The 18,662-nt window shown below is 36.0% G+C and overlaps 1 protein-coding gene and 1 long non-coding RNA gene across 6 annotated transcripts; one reads left to right on the plus strand and one right to left on the minus strand.

The window, feature by feature from the left end:
* Positions 1 to 21: 21 nt before the first annotated feature.
* LOC101217012 (protein PHYLLO, chloroplastic) lies at positions 22 to 18,347 on the minus strand. 5 transcript variants are annotated; one of them, XM_011657429.2, is made up of 30 exons: positions 17,954 to 18,328; positions 17,675 to 17,875; positions 17,303 to 17,514; positions 16,568 to 16,682; positions 16,323 to 16,439; positions 15,978 to 16,073; positions 15,326 to 15,385; positions 14,756 to 14,821; positions 13,975 to 14,079; positions 13,710 to 13,904; positions 12,810 to 12,908; positions 11,711 to 12,277; positions 10,535 to 10,759; positions 9,823 to 10,125; positions 9,354 to 9,421; positions 8,036 to 8,194; positions 6,910 to 7,035; positions 6,651 to 6,782; positions 6,428 to 6,551; positions 6,115 to 6,270; positions 5,774 to 6,016; positions 5,457 to 5,624; positions 5,109 to 5,252; positions 4,115 to 4,576; positions 3,625 to 3,933; positions 3,387 to 3,544; positions 3,193 to 3,300; positions 2,037 to 2,314; positions 1,849 to 1,921; positions 22 to 700 (listed from the first exon to the last, which is right to left on the minus strand). In XM_011657429.2, the coding sequence occupies exons 1-29, from the start codon at positions 18,119 to 18,121 to the stop codon at positions 1,884 to 1,886; spliced, it is 5,202 nt and encodes a 1,733-aa protein (XP_011655731.1). In that variant the 5' UTR covers positions 18,122 to 18,328; the 3' UTR covers positions 22 to 700; positions 1,849 to 1,883. The 5 variants fall into 5 exon arrangements, with proteins under 5 accessions (XP_011655731.1, XP_011655730.1, XP_011655729.1 ...); XM_011657428.2 differs by having other exon boundaries at positions 158 to 1,746; positions 17,954 to 18,327; XM_011657427.2 differs by having other exon boundaries at positions 158 to 1,921; positions 17,954 to 18,326.
* Positions 4,537 to 5,197, plus strand: LOC105435578. The gene is made up of 3 exons (XR_004216909.1): positions 4,537 to 4,685; positions 4,790 to 4,899; positions 5,084 to 5,197. It is a non-coding gene; the product is annotated as an uncharacterized LOC105435578 (long non-coding RNA).
* Positions 18,348 to 18,662: the final 315 nt, after the last annotated feature.

Genomic DNA, 18,662 nt, shown 5'->3' on the forward strand with positions numbered 1-18,662 from the left:
TCCCATCAATTTCCCAGAAGCTTCAAAAAATCAACAGCCATGCATTAGGAAGTTTCTTGTAATATTCTCATAAAGACTTTTTTCTTGGGTCTTGTCTGGATAAGATATTTCCCACCAAAAACAGCTTCAAAATAAACTCTTCTACGGGTGATATAAATAATATCGAAAGAACATGGATTGGCCATGAAAGTTCCCATATATTTTCTTACAATGAAGAACAGAAGAGATATCAATAAAAGTCCAGATACTTGTTTTGCCCAGCATTTCCATATCCTTGGTAAGACATGTTCAAGCTTGGACATTTCAACCAATCTCCTGTATAGTATATTGTGTTTATCCTTCAAAACAGTCACCCTTATTCTCTTGTTTCCTTATGAGCAAGTGAATGGGAATCTTGTACCTGCTATAATCTTCAAAGGCCTTCCATCAACATTTCATGCCTTTCTACTTTCAATTGTGATGGCATTCTCAGGCGCATTCAACGCCTTGATGCTTGCTACTAATAAGCCAAAAATTGCCAAGTTTTGCAGCTACTATTCTTTGGGATTTATGGTCTCAGCTGTAGTTTTATTTTTTTGGGCTGTGTTTCAGACAGTTTTTAACTTGAGACAATGGCATGGTTAAGATATGTTTGGACGTTTCCCTACTTCGTTTCTCTCTTGACCATATTGGTTTCAGGGGGGAGCTTCTCGGACTTTTCCTGTAACAATAAAGTTCTACAATCTAAGACTTGTAACAAACAAAAGGGAATCTTTTGAATTATTTTCCAATCCAAGACCTTGTGTTTTTGTCAAGTAAACAGAAAGACATTGGCAAAAGAATGGAAATTTCATTTTCTAGTTAAGCAGAAGAATCGCAATCCTTAGGAAGAATTTTTCTACAAGTTGGATTATTATTTTCCACCTTAAACTATGAGTTCATTGTTCCTTTTGATATTTCTGCTCCAGCATTTAAAGTTTCGTCCAACTCCTAGTCCTAGTATGGCTCTATAAGAAATGTCGCTTTTTGTTTTTTGTTTTTGATTCTCTTTTTTATCTGGTGCTTAAGTGTTTGGCTAATCTACATTACTCTACAACATTTGAGTATCAAGGAAACTCTTAGAAAATTAAATTCGTAGGGGGTTGCTCCCCACCATGAATTGAACTCATATCTCTTAGCTCTTTATCAAAGTCATGCCCTTTATTTACCATTAGACCAACCTATAATGATTATTTCGATGAGTTCTTATATTCATGAACGTACGGGACAACTTACGTGCACCTCGACTAATTTCACGGGACAACCCGTCCGACCCTACAACATTTGAGTACCAAGGAAACTCATAAAAAAATAATTATGGATTAAACTCTTGACCTCTTAGCCATTTATTGAGACCATGTCCCTTTTTACCATCATGTCAATCCATGATGGTTTTTATTTTGGTGTGTTCTAACAACAACCCTAATATATTAAGGTTTTTATTTCATGCATTCTAACAGCTTAATATACTATTTTGTGATCAAGCTATATGGTTCTCAAACATAGTTGTATATAACAAGAAACCTCACTACTTTACATTAGAAGGACGTGTTCATCTCTAAGGAGTAAATCTAATTTATTTGTGAAATCAGTTCACAGTAACATACAAAATTTTCGAGGCAGTTCAGAGAGATCACTCCCTCTGAAAAATTACAGCAAAGCAATAATTGTAGGCAATCAAAAGAAATTTGTGTATGACTGAACTTAATAACAGAAGGATATCATTGCCTGCGAGGATGTGACAATAAAATGTATTAACATCTATACATTTTGGCATATGACGTGTCCAGGACTTGAACAACCACCTAATTTGTAGAATATGATACCTACCTCTTATTTGATGCCGAACATAGACAGTAGTGCCCTTACAAAAGGTGGCTTTCATGCGTAATTGCGACTTGGCCTAACAAATAAGCAAGATAAATGCCAAGCCATTTAGATTATGCTTGAGGTCGCTACTTTTATCATCATCAACATCAATGTTAATTTTTGAATGTCAAAGATTATAAAAATGGTACCTGCTAAATCCACGTTGGAAGAGTGCTGTGTTCTTCTCCTTATTAGAAATCTACTTAATGCATTGACAACAGCAAGAGGATTCTCCAGATGTGCAGCATGTCCTGAGTCCGGGATCTCAACTATTTCATGGAGATCGACAGCCGGTTCATCTTTGATCCTCTTGCTCGTATTGATTTGAGATAGAATTTGCTGCGCAATTGTCTTAAATTTTGTATCCTTCTCCCCAACAATGATCGAAAGAGGTGTTTTGCAGCATTTTAATTCATCCCACAATTGCCTACCATGCGGAAGAGGGAAAGAATACTTGAGATAATTGACCCCACAATTTGGAATCAACTTTTTTTCATGCTTTATTTGGCGCAGAAGTGAACAAACTTTCTAAGGATTATATTGTTTTAACTTTAATTTGATTTCCCTTTATCTCAACTATCAACGACTTTTTTTTCCTTCACAATTATATTAAATTATAAATTAAAAAATGAAAATCCGTGACCAAAGTCACACTATTCAATGGGGTGAGCTTTCTAGCCAAGAATCAGCGGTCAGAGCCACATTCACTTCTCAAGGCCCCTTTATGGAAGCTTAACCTACAATGGTCTCGTCCAAGACTTGCGTTAATTGGCTATCAATTCAAACGGAAAGCTAGAATCCTTAGGATGAATACAGTCCAAACATCTACACCTCCATATAGTTAGGAAGCAACTCGCAAATGTTCAAAGAGAAGGAAAAAGATCCAAGAGATGTAAATGACAAAGCTAACTACACTTTTTCTGTAATTATCTCTAGCTGCGGAATTTTCTTGTAAACCACAAGGAGGCGGAATTTTCTTGTAAACCACAAGGAGGTCTAAATTTGTATTTTACTCTTCTCTAAATCAATGAAACCAATGAAAACCTCCTTTCAGAGAGAGAGAGAGACGGAGGGAGGGAAACGACGCTATAGGTTCAAGATTTAATTGGTATCTATAACCTACTTGCAAAATCAAAGGTGATACTTTCTGAGTAGATCAATCCGTAGTTTGAATATGCATGCAGAGGTGTAGCAATAAAGGAGATTTGGTGCATTCTCACCTAGACTGTCGCTAATTGTAATTGTGATTTATATTTTAGAAGCTGAAAAATGAAAATATACGAAGGTCACCCATTTTAAACTTACGGCTGCCTTCCAATGCTTAATTCAGATAGAGCTTTTGCAAGAGGCTGCACATCATCATGCTTCAATCGTCTGGCAATAATTTGACTATAATGTGGATGTTCTCTTAAACTGCTAAGATCAAAAGTACAAGATCATTGGAATGGGGCAGGAAAATGGGATTCAAGGTAGTGATAAAATCAAACTAATAAAATCACCTTTTCCAAAGTTCCCCACCATACCACGCTTCCAGAAAGCTTTGTAAGCCATAGAGCTTAAGGACTCTTGCTCTAGAATCATCTTTAACTCTACGGATTTTTCTTGCCACCTTGTCTTTTAATCCAGGGCTTCCAGATATTATAACAGCTCTTCCAATCTTCAAAACAGATATCAATCTTTCTTTAGGACTAAAACATAAATGAAAACTTAGAAAAATTAGTAGGGTTCATAGACAACCTTGTCACCAAATCTCAGGGCCATGTACATGGCAATCCTAGCCCCCATTGAATACCCTACAACGTTAACTATAGCTTTACCAGGAGCAAGATGTTGAATCAACTTATACAGTAGATCAGCAACAACCTCCATTGAAAAACTTGGTTCCTCCACACCATGAACATCACAATCGTTCTTTTCTGTTGTTGACTCCCCGTGACCAGGCAGGTCAAGAGAAATGCATCTGGCTGAACCTGAGACACCTTTCATGATTGTAAGCCAGTCTTCACCAGTTCCAAGACATCCATGAAGAAAGAAGAGCACGTTATCCTGCACAAGCTCTAAGTAGGGGAATATAAGCAAATAATGATACAAGTCACTATTGTTGCTAAGCAGGCTTAATGATAACAAATAAATGGATGCTACAAATGCATGAAGATGCTTATATTCTGGAAATAAACTGCGAAACAGAACAGAAATTGAAAAGTTCAAAACAAAAACTCTTACTTACGTTTGTTCTTTGTCCAACCTCTAGAACTTTAATTGAATAAGAGAACCCCTTTGAGTCTACACTTAATCTGTAGCTGCGAACTTGCCTGTCAGTAAATTTTCTACAAACAATCTTCTGGTTGATTTGAAAATTTTCTAAAAGTTGATTTGCCTCAGCAACAGATGCTTCAATGATGCCACTATGAGGGTCACGCCGAAACCTGAGAGGATTGACAGTTACATCTTCTTCAAGCCAACGGTAAGTTCCTAGACCGTGGGCTATAGATGGGGCTGGTTGAATATTCATCAGTTTTCTTACTTCTGCATTCTGAAGCTCCAGATAACAGGATAAGTGTACATATCCGGACAAACCTACACCACTTTCAAATGCAGCACTAACAACAGCCATTTTTCCATGTTGCTGTGCCCACCTCGCTATTAATGCTGCATTTTCAAATCCGCCAACCACACTTGGTTTTATAACCTAGAAGGTTTGCAACAGAACAACATCAAGATCAGTACGTAATATATGCTGAAGTGATGTGAAGGACGTTAAGCCTCACAACAGAAAATCTTTAATAACGACACATTTGGTTCGTATATTTTAATATTATTTATATTTCTCCAGAGGCTATTCTAAATTGTTTTATATTATATTTATATTTTTAAATTGTGTCCTCGTGGCTCTTCACTACAGTGAGGTGTCCTGGAAACCTATATTCTTTTCTTCTACATTACACATGAAGTCAGCCCATGAACATAAGATGCAGGGGACAACAATTCCGTAAGAGGACAAGGAGAGAAAAGGTGAGCACAATCTCTATCCAAAATACACAACAAATTGAGACCGAGAGCCACTAAGAGGGTCTATAGGGCATTTCAATACAAAGTTGATAGTATATGTCTATATTTGACCGTCGAATTAGTTCTGGACATCTATTTCACTGTAGATTTGAATATCTGATTCTACTCTTGCACGTTTTACTTGCAGAAATGGGGTTTCACAAGTCACTTACGATAGCAACAATTCCTGGATGGGCATACTTGGCAAGTTCTTTCACAGGATTATCTTGAATACGATCGATAGTTTCATCCAGTGCGACAGGTAAACCACTCTCTTCACAAAATTTAATAATAGCATCTTCATCCATAACTGGTTCCTGAGTTGAGAAATTAAAGAGGAACATAGCTACATCAACAAAAGAATAACCAGAATAACAAGAAATGCAAATAAAGTATAGCATGTAAACATATTTAAATAAAAGATGACTGTGTAATAAGATCTCAGTAGCTCTTTAAAAGTTCACACAATTAGATGGCACAATTATTCCAGATATATGAGATTTAATCAGACATTCACGAACCTCAATATATTGGAGGCCACAGTCCTTCACCAAAGAGCTAAATAAAAGAGCTTCTTCATAGCTCCAGTTCCTATTGGCATCAACGCGGAGTTCAATTTGGTTGCCAAGCTTCTTCCTTACTTCCTGTACAACAGCAGCATCATACATGACATTCCGTTGTCGGGCTACCTGCAATTGTTTAAGGTTAAACTATTAGTAAGTCAATGTAGTTGCTATAAAACCAACATATCTTGAGATACATGATAGAGAGAATAATATGGTTTCCGGTGCAAAAAGAAAATAAAAGGTAATCTTCAGAAAAGGGTAATTCAGCTTTCCTTTAACTTGATAGCAGGAAATCCTTCTTCTACAAGTGTCTTAGCAACCAAAGCAACCTCAGATGGAGTTCCACCGGAATCCAAAAGCCCACAAATTTGAACTTTTGACAAAGTTTTCAAGTTCTTTTCTTCATCTAACTGATGCTGGAGTACATCTAACAAGCCGCAACCTTTTCTCCCTGCTATGGCATGGAGAACAGCCATTTCCAAACCACATCGAACACTTGGATAGATTGAACTTGGCTGTATATGGTTCACAGTGAAAAATAGTCCTTTTATTGATTTGACATTTTGATTTCAAACGACAAAAATTGAATAGGCTGGAACATAGGAGCACCTACTGGTATTCCCAGTTCATGGAAAACCCAAGATGAAAACGAGCCCCGTAGCAGAGGAATGGAGCTGCTGATCTTGGCTCCCTTTAATATAGGAATGAGACAATTAAGTTGCTCTTCCACATCTAGTAGGTTCTCTCTGTGGATGTCAAGGGGTGAAACCTGTTGAATAGCACCAGGTAATTAAGTAATTTAGTAATGTACTCACCCTACTCTTTCCCAAGGGGTAAAGTATGTACAATTGTAATGGCAGGCTCATATCAGGATCAACAATCTTAAATAAAGAGGCACTCCGCTTTGACGAATAAGTAGAACTAACCTCACCAAGCCCAAGACTCCCGTCCTCCAGAAACAAAGACAAAATAAAACCTTCTCGGAAGAACTCCCGTCTGACTTGATCAAAAGAACTAGATGAAGTCGTAGGTGGAGCACATAGCGGGATTCTACCATCCAAAGAAAGAGGGGAATGGGAATTTAGTCAACCAAACTTCTCTAATTACAGGTACCTTAGTTACTCAGGGCATCTATAATCTAATACACACCTGAACAATGTGCATTCCATTCTACTTATCTTGCAAAGGAAGAGTCCAGGTGAAACAGACTCTTCAGAATAAAGCCTTGAAAAGATGCGTAAACCATGATCTACTGCTTGACAAGTGAACTTCCTCAAGACACTGGTATGGTGACCATTAAGTGTTAACAGCAAATAACAGTTATAACCTTGAAAGATGTTTTATTTTTCTAATCAAGGGAGAAAAATCTAACAAACTAAAGAAATTTGAATAATTCTTTTTAAAAAACCTGTGGAAAGTAGTATTGGCATCAATGGAACTTTCGACCTCGATTATGCAGTCATTTTCTTCATGATGAGACATAAATAAAGCATCTTGAAGTTCCTTCTTTGTCCGTACATGTAAATGCTTCAGGCTGCATATCAATTTGAAGTTAAAAATGAAGCAAGATTGATACAAAATATGGCAGGAGTTAGCTAAGATAAAGACAAACATGCAGAGCGAAAAAAAAATGACTTCTTAAAACTTTTACCTAGTTGATCAAGTTACAATTCTCCTTTTTGCGAGTTTGTTCTTGTATGTTGTTGTACATTGTTTTAATTTCCTCAGTAAAAGCTCATTTTTTGCTTTAAAAAATTCCCTAAATTATAACCTTTGTTTCTTATTAAAACAAAAATCCTTACCCACATAAATTGCTTGTGAATTATCCAAGATTACACTAGCATCAGTAGTATACCTTGCCTTGTGGAATTGTCTATTTATATGTACTCATTGAACGCCTAGTTCAAGTTCACACCTAGGCTAAGGAACTTGTCTCCTCTTTAAGACGTGATCCACCATCTCTATGGTTGTTTGTCTGGTAATTGTTTCAAGGGAAATCTTTGCAAACCCCACACATAAAACCGAGAGCCTTGATTTGTTTCAATGACTAACTTTCATTAAGCACCTGACCTTTAGTCGAACCTCCAGTACAAAGAGAATCTGATATCAGATTATTAAAATTCTTAGGATCCCTACCAGACCCCCAAACCACCACCAGCCTTCCTCCTACTCTCACGAGCATGCAACTTACACATTTATACTGCATCAAACTCTCAGTCATACTAGACGTGGTTGTCCCCAAAAAAGTTAAAATATAACAGAATTAACACTACTCGAGTTGCAGCGAATTCAGAATCTGATAAATATAAAAATTTAATTGTTAATTTTCAGAATCTGGTTTTTGGAAATCCTGCAGGACCTTATTTGTAATAGTAACAGAAGAATTAACATAAAAAATTGTTTGTAAGAACTACATAGACCAATTAATTTCCGTTACAACACTTAAATCATGGTTATGCATGAACAACAAGAGACAAAAGCGTGTTAAATGAAAATTCAATTACAAGATATTAATGTATATAAAAATTTCTTACCCATGTGCCACACATAGGTTTCGGAGTGAAACCTGGTGAGAGGTGTGAAAGAATTGGTCTAGTATTGCTGCATCTACTTTGTCCTTGATAGGAAGGAGACTGAAGATTGCCCCACCATTATTATTGATTACAACGACAGTCACAGGTTTCCTCTTCATCCTTCAGAGGCAGTAACTAAACAATTAGCATGACAACGTTTTTTAATGGAAGTATAACGAAGGAAAAATAATAGGAAAAAGCTTGTTTATCCTAGGCTGCAACTATCTTTGTGCATCCTACCAAAGTGTTATTTCAACAACTTCTTTTTTGAAATATAGTAATTGTTGATGATACATAATTAAATTTATCTTCAATCACCAGCTTAAGCTTTTGGGTGAATCGGTGATGGTATCAGTGTTCAAGCCCCTGCATTGCCGTTTCCTCCCCAATTACAATCAATTTCCACTTATTGAGCCTTTCAAATATTTCAAGCCCACAAGTGTGAGGGGGAGTGTTGGTGATATATAATTAAATTTGCCTTCAACCACCAACTTAAGCTTTTGGGTGAATCGGTGATTTAATAGTAATTTATCTTTTGTGTGTGGTGGGATTGAGATAGATAAAGATGGGTGCATCACATATCTACTCAAGTATTGCTCAAAATCATATAAGCGGCTAAAGAGTCCATACTTCAGGAAAAGTGGCATGCCCTTCTATTAAGGAAAGAAAAAACAGATTCTGTAACTAAAAGTGAAAAGGAAAGAAAAAACAGATTCTATAACTAAAAGTGAAAAGATAACTAAGATAAACGATAAAATAACACAAAAACAAAAAACAAAAGGAGAAAAGGAAAAGATAGAAAAACCTAAAGCTATTTTAAAGGATGTTAATTTCTGAAAATAGAAGCACGGTTTAGGTAACATGCGAGACCCCCAGTTATACACACGTATGTAAGGAAGGGTAGCAAAAAGACTTCACAACTGAAAAATCATTAGTGGAATGTGGAATTTGGTTACATGAGAAGTGCGAGCCTAGTTGGGGACACGAGGGGTTTATGTAGGTTTTGGAGGCTTAATTTTGGGGCAAGTAGCTGAACTTGGAGAGGTTCTCACGATCTCTCGATTGTGCTTGGTTTTTATGTTTCTACATTGTCGTTTATTTTGTCCCTTTTCATGGATATCGTTGGAACTGTGGAAAGTTTTGTTATCTTTCTCGCTCATCAATCTATATTCTATCAGAGAAGTTGATCTATTTCTAGAATGCATCGTGCTTCTAGGATAAATCAATACCAAACATAACACAAGACTAAGCTATATTTTTTTTCCTTTCATTTTCATACCTCTTGTTCAGAATTGCTAAGCCATTTGTATCATGAAGGAAAGAAACATCTCCAAGTACACAAAGCACCTGAATATTGATTGGAACATGAAAGGATTGAGGAGAAAAGAAAGATGAAGAAATAACCATATATATTCTCATCTAAAAATACCCACAAGATTCATGGAATAGAAACATAAGCAAAATCAAAGTATATAATTATTATGTCAATACGTTTCCTAAGTATGTCCCATGATTTGGTTGATATTAACAGAACAAAAGATTTTCAGGTACAATAATGCAATATCTATGTAGATTTTGTACATGGCCTGGCCATTACCTTATTTGAAACATGATATATCGGAAGAGAATTTTGAAACTGCATTACCAGGGCATATATAATGAACCAGCATAGTCCTTTATATAACCCATAAACCCTGTAAGTGATCTGTTCAAAAATAAAATTGTACAAACAAATTCTAGTGACATACTCGTTTGTTGCATCCCACAGAAAAACCAACTGCTGAGCTAAGAAGTCCGTCAATACCACTGGCTCCCCTATTTCCAGAAGTCCATGTCCAGTAAAATGGCATTTGTAAGTTTAATGGTATAGCAGCTCCACTGTCGTTGCATTTTGACCAACCATATGCATACATATCCACATCGCGGATTGGCATGCTGTTCCCCAGGAACAGAACAGAATCAAATGAAAGTGCTTCTGAGATTACCTGAGCAACTTCTGGCTCAGATAGAGAGTAATGAGCAGAAATTTGAAATTGAATTTCCCACTCAACCTGTAAAATAGGTGAAGTCATTCTGAAAATGAGAAAAAAATGGGAAGTGCAACCATGAAATCCTCAAGCATCACCGCTTTCTTTGACAAGACAAAAATCAACGTCTAATTATTACTCAGAAGAATACAAACATTGTCTTCACCATCATATAACACAAAAGAAAATATTGCCTTGTAGGAGAGGAATAACAAACTGAAGTTCATCTAGTTTGAGGAGAATGGACTATTTGAGGTGTAGGTCCTTGTTTGCTCTAAAAGAAAGTAAACAAACTACGGATTGTGGTTTTCAGTTTAACATCAGTATACCAGCATTCTATATTGTTACACATTATTCTCAGTTATGCGAGTTCCCCTAGATACAATTGAACAAAAACAAATGAAAATCTACTGCTGGAGATCAGTTAAATTACCATCATATTCAATGCTCGTAAAGTAGCAGTCAACTTGCTCTTATTGAGAGGAAAACTAGCTTTAAGTAAACAACCAACAAACTCTAAGACGGTGCTTTGAATTCTATGGGTTACAATATGTGATGGATCATGACGATCTGGATGCTTATCAACCATGATGTATGAACAGGGACTGCAATCCTCAAGCAACTTTGAAACACGTTTGCTTGTTACCCTGCTTCCGATCTGTAAACATTTTGAAACGTTGAGCTAATTAATAAACTGACAAAACATATCAAGGTGATTCTTGGAAGTTTTTTTCTTCATTGAATATGACCTAGTGGTAAATTGAAGGAAGCAGGTGCCACTTAGTAGCTGTCTTCATTTCAGAACCTTAAAACTAATCCCCAAAATGGCTCCAGTTCACCATTTAGCTCAACTTTTCATGGAAATATAATCCGAGATAGTTATATCATACTATATCATACTACAATTTTACAATTCTATGTTAGATGAATTTAAGGTTGACTTTTCTCATTTATCATAACCTACCATACAGAAGTGTGGATAACGATAAAAAAAAATACCTTACAATCATTATTTTCACCATTAAAAATGCACTTAGTGTATGCCATCATTATGTCAAGCTGTTCAAAATAAGATATCTCATATTCATTATGTACAACCAAGCCCTATGTAATATGTCATGATATTATCCTTTCTCCTTTATTTTCACTCAGAGTTCATTCAAAACCATATTTGTTTAATGAGAAGAAAAACTTTAACTAAGAACAAATGAAAGACAAGGGCATCAAAGGAAAGTTCAAACCAAAAAGGAGCCAAAAGAACAACAAAAAGCAGAAGAAAACATAAGATAATTCAAAAAAGGGGGCTCCAATACAAAAGAACGAGAGATCATGGGTAATTACTGAAGTCCTTAGTGACAGACACCCAGAGGGACGCATTGAACCAAACCAAAGTCCAAACCTCCTCTCAAAGCCTTTTCTTATCATGAAAGACTCATTTCAAACCCACATTAAAAGCCTCCAAAGTGGTTTCCTAATCTTAATAATTAAGGGTCCTAAATTTTATTCTAGAAGGAAGATAAAGATGTATACCGGTGAGGATTACGTAAGCCTTCAATTTAGGGAGAGTGAGAAGAAAGTATAAGAAGAGAAAAATAGGTGAAAGTATTACCTGAATAATCACGTCAAATTTTAGCCATTTTCTCACCGAATCTGAAAGCAAAGCATGATCAAGGTGATCAATAAAGAAAAAGTTATTTTTCATTTCTAGGAAGGGAGACAAACTCTTCCTTAATCGTAAACCAGACAATACATCAGCCACTATAGGCCAAGAAATATGTTTGGCCAATAGAAAAGCAGCCCATATCTCATCCTCTGATTGAATTGATCCAAGAAGTAGAACTCCGTTTCTGGCTCCATGGATTACTTTCAAAACCTCTGCCATATGACCAAAAGTATCAGTAGATGTTGGAGATGCTTCAAGTCGAATATATTTGGTAAAAACTTCAGTGCTTGATGACCAAATGTGTAATCCATTTAAGCAACTCAAATTCCATGGGCTTGGACTATTTTCCAGTGGCTCTCTAAATGGACAGTTTATGTGAACGGGGCCACAGGGTGAAGAAGTTGCCCAATGTACAGCAGAATCAAGAGTGGTAAGTACCATTCTGGCGGGAAGTTGATCAGTTGGGGCCGGAAGACTGAAGAAGAACCTCACAAATGAACCAAAATGGTTTACCTATGGACAACTTCAAATACTTGAATCAGATAAACCATGAAAAAGGTTGTAAGTTATATATTGGATGTCTGGCATCCACCAGACAAGAAAAATAAAACTTGAACCAAACAAACAACACTCGAAAGGTAGTCTTCTCAATATCCTGGAATGTGGTAGAGCATGCTATTGCCTCAACTTATAAAAAGAAAAAGAATAATTGATGTGTTTTAACTCTAAAATCATTAACTAGACACTAAGATCAGTACAGGTTAGAAGCCAAATGAATGTTGAAGGAATCTAGCATTTTAGTTGCATCATAATTATGTAGCTTTCTCATATACTTGGTTGTCGCAGATATAATATTGTCTTTTGTCGCCACCACATAAGTGATACTGACAAAAGACATATTTTTAACAGCAATACCATTTGACCACAATGCCAACATTAATACAAGATCACACTAAATTATTTTAAGCAAAAAACTTGTATCAGTAAAGGGTAAACAATAAAAGGTAGAAATACAATAGGAATATCAGCAATTTAATTTCACTACCTGATTAATAGCTTGATTTGCTCCTGCATTCTGTAGCTCCGAGGGACGGTCAGCTGTGAGCAATAAAAGAGGAAGAAAGTCTTGACTAGCTTCAACAACCTACAAAATTACCAATTACAAGTTGAGACAAAATTATGGAATTTCCTCTCGTGTAGGCTGCTCAAATAGATAACTTCTGGTTAAAGAGCCTAATCATCAAAACAGCTACATTTTAGTTTTGTTCGTGATAACCAGAAATGTAAATTTAGTTAAGTGAACCACCAAGTTTATTGGTTATCGAGCAATTATACATCTAACTTTCTAATTAGTAATTGTTCACATATCTGTAAGTCATTTTCCAATCTCCAGATATGAGAGTTCTGAATGTACTACTTGATAAATCTTTACTAATTGAAAAATACATTTAAAATCTAAACTAGTCTGCTCTGCACTAAAACTGGAATTAGAGATTCCATTTTGCAACCATCTGAAAACGAAGATAGAAAAGCTTCAATTAGGCAAAGAAAGTATCCTTGAATCAAAATCCACTAAGAAAGTTAGACCAAATAGTTAGTGCCAGGATACATATTTGACAACTTATGAGCTTTGGAGACAATGTTTTAATGCTAGCCTTTTCTTCTTCAATTTACTTATGTCTGATTAGAAAGAGAAGGAATGTTTTTCATTTAAGAAGAGAGAGAGAAGCCAAATTCGATTCTTAACTATACACAAAAGTATTAGGCAATGCAAACATGGGCTTGAATTTGTCAAGCTCAGAAGAAATTTCCTGTCCTCGACAGGAGTCCAAGCCTCCAAAGCATTGGGAAGACGTAGGTGACTTCAGTACATAGGTTAGAGACTTTTTAATTAATATTCAGAAAATAGTGAATATTATTTCATGATATGCTCAATATGACTCACAGCAGGAAGAAGATTTGAAACAGCAGTGCCAGATGATGTGATTACTACTGCTGGGCTATGAGATCCCTTGGCATACCCAATTGCATGAAAAGCAAGAGAGCGTTCATCAAAGCATGCAGTACATGTTATCAGGGGATGACTTGCAGCAGCGATGGCAAGAGGCGATGACCTTGATCCAGGAGCTATGCAAAAATACTAGAGTGAATAACAGTCAGATCTGTCTGCATCTATGTTGATGGAGAATATTAATGAATAGTATACATACCGTCAAACCAAGACGAGAACATTCTTCAACTATGAGTGATGCCCAGAGAGCATTAATGTTGGCATGCTCTTGCTCTGAGTGGCCAGTTTCGTTGATATGATCCAACTGATGATTGAAAGGGTTATTATTAGATGGAGAATAAACAACGTTATAACGATATTTTAAAAATTAGTTCTTTTTATGGACTCTTAGACACAAGGATCAGTCTTGCTCAAATCATCCATAACTGGGCGGCTATGATGTGTTAGTTCTTTTGGGAGAGGGGTCCTCGTCTCTCTGCCTCTAGGGTGTTCATTTTGTGATTGATACATACCTTTCTGTTTTTTATGAAAAATATAATAACAACAATAAACAACTTCGTAACAATGAACCAATAGGATATGTGCAATCTTGATTCAAAAAGCAGGTTGGCTTGCTAGTCTCATCCCATGGGGGGCACCAACATCATTGGCTCAGATAATATACAAAACTAACACATTTTGTTGAAAACCACAGTGAAACACCACCCAAGTCAAAAGTTGCGTAGGAAAAATGCCAGGAGGAATAGCAAATAACTGATCTACATGTAATTTTTCAATGAAACTAAATAACTAAACTTTAAAAGCAAGTAGCAGGCACGAGTACAGTTTACAAGCATAAAAAACATAACTGGAAAGACAAAGAGAAGTTGCAGATCACTTAATAGTGAATCACTTCAGGACAATCTAAGCAGGACGGACAGTTACACGTATTTAATCATAATTTAAAACCGTTCTGCACTTTCAGAAGCTTGGAACCTCACCATATTACATGCAACGGCAACACTTGGTGAAAGCCTAATGCAGAACTGATGGAAGAGTGAAGACTCCTGCAATAATTGCGATGGTTATTAAGTTGAACCATAGACACATCTGACATGTTGAACTGGCATGAACAATGTTTGTTTTACTGTAGCATGTTCCATTTGTTCTCATTTCCAGAGGGCTATAGTAGAAATCTTCATTAAAGGCTCATTATTTTATTATTGTTATTCTTAACTGCAAAGCTTGATGAACAAGGAAATGTGAACTGAACTTATCCATACTATTGATTTATAAAAGTGGATATCGGAAAGCTATTAGATCCACTTTACAATTAGAAAAATAAAAGACATAATAGTTTTCAAATATGCACAATCCAGTTACTAATATGCTTTTAGTTTTGCTTTTGTAATCCAGATGGATCAGCAGACAACAACAAAAAGCTATAAAACTGATAGTAAGGTCCATAACTAAAAATAATATCAGGTTTGAAAACTATAGCAGGAACTCTGCCAAAGTAAATCAAGAATCCAATGATTGAAGGATGAAAGATTACCAGAAAGAGAAGATACCATTTCCATGATGCCTGTCCTGACACCTTCACCAGCTACAGAAAGCACTTTCATGTATGCCTACAATAGTTGTACTCTTAAATGAGAATGATGGGAACCGAAACATACAACTCCGAATAATTTCTATGCTTTCTAGGAAAAATATTGTTTTGTCTAAGTGATTTTGAGGGTAAAAAAAAACCGTCAATAAGTTCAATCAAAACCTGAATAGTCAGGCTACTTGTAACATGAAAGAAACATAACAATAGCAGAGTAAATATCGTTGTTATCCATGTAACTTTGAAATCCACATGCAAACCCAGATCTCAAGGTAGTTGGACCCATGCATTTAAAGGAAAATGATATCCAGATGAAACCATCAACTTACAGTCATTTCCACCCCCTCAACCCGCCCAACATATGTATTTCCATCTCCCTCACAGTCAAAGAAGATACAAGGAAAACAAGTGAAAAAGCAGGAAGATGATGCAAATCTTGCATTGGCAATATCCATATCATATCTTAATGAATGCAACAAGCTATATTTCAAGTAACTGAAAAAAGTTGTTACCTAATGCATAAAACCTGGTTAATCAACTAAAAGCTAGTAAAATCAATAATTCAAACTAGACGTTCTATCAAGTTAGTATCAGCAAATAATTAAAATCCATACCATCTGATTTGTTCTGTCCACAAGTTTTGAAGCAGTTAATGCAGATCTTAAATATTTGTACTGGCAGTTTTCACTAGATGGAAAATTAGTACTGATCTGCAAAAATGCCACAAAACAATCAATTAGTATTATCAAGCTAGCACATCAACAATATAATTATGTTGGTCAACAGGTCCATAAAAGCTAAATCACTTCATGTTCTCAATTATCTTGATTACTATTTTAGGATCCACATCCAAGACAAAATAGATCATGGTTATCAGGATCTTGTAAATGATCTAACGATATTTGACTAGAAAGAAATTGGGGAAAATGGCATGAACATAAAGAAGCGGCCCAAGATACCTGGTAGATAGATGAGCCCAAAGAATGGAGAGCTTCCTCAAATGTACAAGGGAAAGATTCACTCCATGCAAGTGTTGCAGAGAGAACAGAAATGCCCTCGTACTCACTCAACTCAATCTATGAAGACCATAATTATTTAAGGATATTATAAGCACATATGCCTCCAGAGAGTTAAAACCGATGTACCAGGAAGACCATATCAATGGCATTATTCTGGCATTAAATAAATCCGGATAGAAATTTACTTGGGGAACGCAATAGTATGAATGACCAGCCTCGTTCTTTAGTGAAGATGTCTCCCCGTTATTAGCATTGACAAAACCATAAGCCATAATGGGAGCTGAATCATTCATGACATACCTTCGTAAAAAGTAATAGAACACGCTTGAGTAGGCCGAGCTTTCAGTGACATTGAATAGTAAATCAGATAAAACAACATTTTGCACACCCATAAAGAAACCATAACAACAGGCATTGTATTCAATTACAAGTAATTAAGACATGCAGTAAATGCCAGTGCTTCTAAAAACTTAAAACCAGAGATTAAAAATACAATTCAAGAAAAAGGGGTGAACAAATACATTAATTTTTTCATTCGAAACAACAAGGATTTAAACATACAACCTTTCAAAGAGTTTCTAATGTCTTGATTGATTGAATATAGAAAAATACATTAATTTGTCAAAAAGGCATTTTACCAAACAAAAGCTAAATTGTTGATCTACTCTCCACAAAACTTCGAAGTTGGACCAGAGCTGATCCGCAAAAGTGCAAATTTCAACCCAACTTATCGGATAACTTGAAAAATATATATATAGCAGTTAAAAAAAGATCATGCCACTTTTTCAACTTTTCAGGCACTTTTTCACTACTACCACCTTAATAGAAAAAATATACAGCATTCTCATACGCTTTCCTTTTAAAGTAATGCTGATTCTAGTAAATAAACCAGTAAACTGGAGGTAAGGAATGAAAGGAACCTTTTCAATGTACTTTGTTTTGATGAAGTAGAAGACAAGCTTGCAAAGTAAATTGCAGTACCAATTCCAAAAACACCGCGGGTATCATTCAAGTACAATGACTTAATCGTCGGGTCCTTCTCATTGGAAACGAAAAATATAGGATAAACTTCAGACGACTCTGGTTGACAACAGAACCACAAAAGAGCTTTTGCACTCGGGGGAACAGCCACCTACAAATTCATCATTATTTTACCGTTTCACAGCGTACAAACCAAACAAAGAAACTACTGACAGCCCTTTAAAATGTTGGCTGCATTTTCAGGCTCGTTCTACTCCAAATACAAATACAAATACACGAGAGAAATGATCGAAATATAAACAAAATCTCACCTGAAACCTGAAAACTCCCTGGGAAGAACGTGGAGATTCTAATTTAAACTTTTCAATAGCCTCAGTTATACTCTCCAGACCCTGCTTAAGCGTTAGAGCCGGTGGCAATGTATGCGTAATGCACATCTCCACCAACAAATCCACATCTTCAAGATCAGATAACTCCATTGCACCCATTACTGGACTGTCATACCGCACACCCTGAACACCCAATAAGCTCAGAAAAATTAGAAAGTAAACAAAAATTAAACTTTACAAACAGTGATCGAAAATATGGACCTTGAAGGAGGAATTCTGAGGCAAGTGGAAGGAGCCTGGTTGGCGGGAAGCTTTGGGAATGAAAGCGAAAGTAGAGATGAGTTTTGAGCGCGGGAAAGAACTTCTAATGAAAGGTCTCACTGGATGAAGAACAGCAAGCTTATGTGCTGTTAGAGTGTCTGCTTGCATTGTGTGTGGCTGATGCAAAAACCTTCAAAGAGAGAGATTCTGAGAGAGAAGAAGATAACGAAAATGTTTGGGAGAGAGGACGATAAGAGAAATTATCAATCTTCGAGGATAATATATGATTGCACGTTAAAAAGCAGTTCTCTTAAGACATGAAATAGATAAAAGTGGATTTTTGGCCAATGATCATCATTTTTCTTTTGGCCAAAAATGTAAAAGGAAATCACCAAGCAATGAATTTCATTTTATTACTCTTTCTGCCAACAAGAATGTTTTATGGCGAGCTGTATTTATAAATGGTTCCAATCCTAATTTAGCTTCTGCTTTTCATTTTGGTTTACTTTAGCTTATTTACTATTAAATTAATTTATTTTGATACGAATAGATATACATGACAACAAAGATAGGAAAAAAAACTTATAAACTAATTAAGAAAATTCAAGAACAAAAGTAGCATTTAAACTTGATAAATTTGTCGTTTTTTCCGCGCACTCACTAGCCAAGTTGGTGGTGTCTCCGTTTTGAAACTGTTATTGGACTCGCT

This window comes from Cucumis sativus, chromosome 5 (genome assembly GCF_000004075.3).
Source record: "Cucumis sativus cultivar 9930 chromosome 5, Cucumber_9930_V3, whole genome shotgun sequence".
Classification (NCBI taxonomy): domain Eukaryota; kingdom Viridiplantae; phylum Streptophyta; class Magnoliopsida; order Cucurbitales; family Cucurbitaceae; genus Cucumis; species Cucumis sativus.

Coding starts and splice junctions, on each gene's coding strand:
- LOC101217012 (XM_011657429.2), bottom strand. CDS start 18,121: ATGCAAGCAGACACTCTAACAGCACATAAGCTTGCTGTTCTTCATCCA. Junction 9,422..9,822: donor CTGTGGGATGCAACAAACGA/GTATGTCACTAG, acceptor ATCAATATTCAG/GTGCTTTGTGTACTTGGAGA. Junction 1,922..2,036: donor TTCCAACGTGGATTTAGCAG/GTACCATTTTTA, acceptor CTTATTTGTTAG/GCCAAGTCGCAATTACGCAT.